This window comes from Sinocyclocheilus anshuiensis, unplaced genomic scaffold, assembly GCF_001515605.1.
Source record: "Sinocyclocheilus anshuiensis isolate Anshui unplaced genomic scaffold, SAMN03320099.WGS_v1.1 scaffold150, whole genome shotgun sequence".
In the NCBI taxonomy this organism is placed as follows: Eukaryota; Metazoa; Chordata; class Actinopteri; order Cypriniformes; family Cyprinidae; genus Sinocyclocheilus; species Sinocyclocheilus anshuiensis.
The window spans coordinates 416,053-420,703 of NW_015546025.1; the positions used below are offsets into that span (position 1 = coordinate 416,053).

A 4,651-nucleotide genomic window follows, 5' to 3' on the forward strand; every position below is an offset into this window, starting at 1 on the left:
TCACACTTTCACAGTGTTTCTCCTGCTCTTTTTCTAGCAAAAACTCACTCATCACTAAATGAAAGCTTAAAGTGAAGACCTGATTATTTCAGGGGCCTTTTACAGAAGTCCATTGTTTTTGAATTTCTGTGTTACTTTGGCTATATTTTCACACTTAAAACAATCATTTGGTATTCCTCTTGTACCATTGTCCTCTTTTATGCTAAGAAATAAATCTCCTGACAGTTCTCTCTCAAATGGTTTCATTGTTGTCAGCATTAAGTCTGAGTATGATTCAGTGGGCTATATAACACTTTTAATTGTCAGGAAATTACTTGTCTTTAAAAGTTTCGGTTCAATATACTTACCTGTTGATCAAAAATAGCCTTAAACCTATACATTTTTTTAAATTTTTTAATTTAGTAACTTTCAGGAGGGTGTACTCATTTTTGCAACACAACATTTTATCACTTTGATAATAAAATCTTATTTTGCTGAATAATTTTGGCATTCTTCTTTGGTAATTGATCAAGCAGGCTTGTTGCTTTACGTCTACATGACATCTCCAAAGAACCCTAACATGTCTTCTAAGTAAAGTTAAGTTTCAGAGGGGGTGTACTCATTTATGCTGTGCACTGTATATATGTTTTTTTTTTATTTATTTTTTTAAGTATGTTCATGTTTCTACTCACGTCTGACTTCAACAGTGTTTGACAGAAGAAATGAACCGGAGAATATTTCCACATCAAAAAAGGTTAGATCCTTAGAATAGAGACCTTAAAAGTTAATTTTGGCAAACTGTTTCGAACTCCAGAAATAAACTCCAAATTAATTTATTTTTGGCCTAATTTGTTCATTCTTCGATTTCCCTTATATTGGGGCCTTTTAGTGTGTGAGTGTAGGCAACTTTTTGCTGATTAGAATGGAAAATAGTAGTTTTGCCACTTTACGTCACACCAATCATTCAAGTGTCACAACTGACATGCAGTACGGAACAGCGTGGAAAAGAGAATATGAGTGGTAAAAAAGAGGGAGAGTCATAATGAATCTATAAACATAGATTATAAACAGCACATTGGCATCATTACTATGCTAATAAGCTCATTTCTAAATCTTCAGTGGATTTGTTTCGGTCACCTAAAAAATTTGGTTTTTTGCTGTTGCCTCAAAACACACAGAATAACTCTTATAAACTGATAAACTGAAGTTACTTTGTCTACTGTGACTGTCAAATACCAGGATGGAAGCCCTGACAGTAGATCTGCATTATTCATATGAAAATGGCATTAAAGAAAACAGAAACCCAACATTTCCATTGTTTATTCAGGCCATTATAAACCCAAGGCTCATCAATAAGATTGGCCGGCTGTGGTTAGGGTCAGTGTGAGAGAGCTGCAGGCCAGCTGACATTGGGCCAGTGCTATATCTCAATTTTTTATCATGTATATCATGCATATTAGTGTGTTTCTATGATTTGCAAGCCTAGACATCAGTGGTGGCATTTTACGAAACCATAAGGTTAAACTAATATTGTATACAGTCCAAAAGTTTGGGCTAAGGAAGATTTTTAGGTAACACTTTACAATTAGTTAACATTAATCAGTGGTGGCATTTTCCGAAACCATAAGGTTAAACTAATATTGTATACAGTCCAAAAGTTTGGGCTAAGGAAGATTTTTAGGTAACACTTTACAATTAGTTAACATTAATCAATGCATAATTAACAATGAACAATACATTTGTTACAGTATTTGTTAACGTTTATTAATAAAAGCACAACTGTTCATTGTTAGTTCATGTTAATTCACAGTGCATTAACTAATGTTAACAAGCATAACTTTTGATTTTAATAATGCATTAGTAACTGTTGAAATTAACATTAACTAAGATTAATAAATGCTGTTAAAATACTGATCATTCTTAGTTCATGTAACTAATGTTAAGTAATGAACCTTATTGTAAAGTGTTACCAATATGTTAATGTGTGTAACAGATCAAAACATAAGTTTAAAAAAAAGTTGTTCAGATTAATTTTTATGATGCTTTTTGTTGTCATTTGAGCCTGACAGCTGTAGTCCTCGTGTACTTTGATTATACCGAAAAGAGTGAGAAGGATATTCTTTAAAAGTTCTCCTTCTATATTCCACTGCAGTGAGCAAGTCATACAGGAACAACTTATGAGTAAATAATGACTGCTCCTAAGGTGAACTATTTCTTTTCTAATTTATTTCTGTCCTCATCAGATAATGACGCAGGAGTTGGTTTTTTTCTTCCTCACATTCAATCAGCATTTACAGGCTTGTTTTTATTATTCCCTTGTCACAGCAATGGCCAAATGTGCTGATGAAATTTGCTAATAATTTCTGTTTCACAATCTCAGAGCTGCCAAGGCATAATGCTTTATTTCTTGCAGATTTTATTTAGAGCTTAGAGATTAATGTGAAATAGACTGCATGAGAAAACCAATATGAGCTGGGAAAGAAAAGACAAGCACAGCATATGACCGCTATAGCCCGCTTAAACGCCATCAGGGAAGGTCTTACTAACCAGGCACATTTCCCACTGGACTTTCATACAGATGCCTAATAAATATATAATCAAACATTATATAATATAACATTACATTCCCTTGCTCTTAAGAAATAAAAAATGTTGGGTAATGTGCAGAATCTGAAAAAAAGACCCGTAAGACATATTCATGATTCGGAGTCTGACATTTAGTGACTCAATTTGATGAACACCAGTATGAACTGCGCCATACAGAAACATAAACACATTAAGACATATGAAGTACCTGCGGCTGGACAGATCTCCCTTGGCTGACATGGACGATCCATGCGAGTGCAGATAAGAGGGTGGACGGGAGGCCTGGGGACCCCGGCGGATCAGTTTGCCAGTGACGGGGTCATATGTCCGCATTTCCAGCGCTGACAGGGGCTTCTGCTGAACAGGAGGGCCCTGGAACAGAGGCTTTGGGACGGACCCGGGGATGTCTGGAAACATGGCGGGACTATTGCTCCTGGACGACAGTAAAAGATGTTGTTTAACCACTAATCTTAAAAATTAACCCTCCTAAGCTTTTTAAAAAAGTTTTCAGGTTCAAAATGACCCCCAAAAGTCAGGGGGTGGGGACGGGTGAAGTACTGTATATTAGGGGTGTAACGGTACACAAACATGACGGTTCGGTACGTACTTTGGTTTTGACGTCATGGTACGGTACAGCAGGGGAAAAACAACTTTTTTTTTAATTAAACAGTGGTTTACTGAACAAAGTGCTCTTTCTTTAAATAAATTCAATTATAATTAATTTTCTTAGGGATAAAAATCTACCTCAGCTTATGCTCTAAACTACAGTGAGCCCTTTTACATTAGGCCTACTATAAGGTTACAATTAATAACAGAGCCCAAACTTAAATTTAATTAGGCTACTATTTATTTTTAAACATAATAATCAACACTCAACTTAAAAAAATGTATGCAAACATGTAAATCGCACATAATGCAGTTTTTAAAATATTTGTTATTGAAATATATTCATTTACACAGTGCCTCTCATAACTCATTTCATAACAGATTTATTTAAACATTAAATAATTAAGACAACACTAAAAGGTAAAGTAAAATATAATGAGTATATAGTCTAATATTTTGCGAAATGCTCTTAGACTTCATTTATAACGAGCTGTGGACACTGATGACTTCCTGAGGTAAATGAAACGCTACGTGACATTTTGTTTACAAGCGGTTTTAATTACGTCTTTCCACAGGTGAAACACTGATTGAGCGATTACATGAGGCCTGAGATGTTCATTCATGTTTATTTCACGTTAAAACTAGTAGTGAAGAGGAAGAGATGGTCACGCTGCCGTTTGAATTGAGGCGTTTATATGCGATCTCATTAAAGAGCGCCAAAACGGCATTTATTGTTTTAATTTCCTGAATAAAATGGACATAAATTGAAAGATGAGACTTTGTTTCTTATCAAAAGTAACAATATATAAAACTGGAAGTTTAAAGGGGTCATATGATGCGATTTCAATTTTTCCTTTCTCTTTGGAGTGTTACAAGCTCTTGGTGCATAAAGAAGATCTGTAAAGTTGCAAAGACTAAAGTCTCAAATCCAAAGAGATATTCTTTATAAAAGTTAAGAGTCAACCACACCTACCTAAAACGCCTAGTCCTAACACGCCCCCACATGTCTACATCACGATGTGGGAAGATTTGCATAACGCCGCCCATATGTTCACACAAAGAAAGAAGGCATAACTTTTATTCTCGCTGTAGTATTGTTGTTGCCGCCGCCATGTCGTGAAGGCGCTGTGTGTTTCGTTGTGAAAGCTTTTACATGGCACCCCTGCTCTCGACAGACAGCCGTGGCACCCCGGTTGGGAAACACTGGAGTAGACTACAATTTCTGTTCTGACTCACAGACTGTAAGTACGGTTTCATTTAAAGGATTTGCCACTGACGATTCAAACGCGAGTTTTGAGCAGTGTAGAGTAGCACTTGTTTGTAATTTTTCCGATCACAAATGCAGACAGTGTTTTATGTTTACGCGGTGCCATGCAACGGAACGCGTAAAAAGACAGTATAAGTCATTATAATCAGTAATTATGTCCCCACTGGATGCAACAAATGCCTCGTTTGTAATGGGTTTTAATGTTTTTGTCTC

At 35.8% G+C, this 4,651-nt stretch overlaps 1 protein-coding gene across 1 annotated transcript in view; it reads right to left on the reverse strand.

Moving 5' to 3' along the window:
• LOC107698650 (RNA polymerase II subunit A C-terminal domain phosphatase-like) overlaps positions 1–4,651 on the reverse strand; it is a 127,008-nt gene that overhangs the window by 91,664 nt on the left and 30,693 nt on the right. Inside the window, exon 10 of the mRNA XM_016499722.1 lies at positions 2,774–2,998. Coding sequence (XP_016355208.1) covers positions 2,774–2,998 — 225 coding nt within the window. The remainder of the gene's footprint in view (positions 1–2,773; positions 2,999–4,651) is intronic.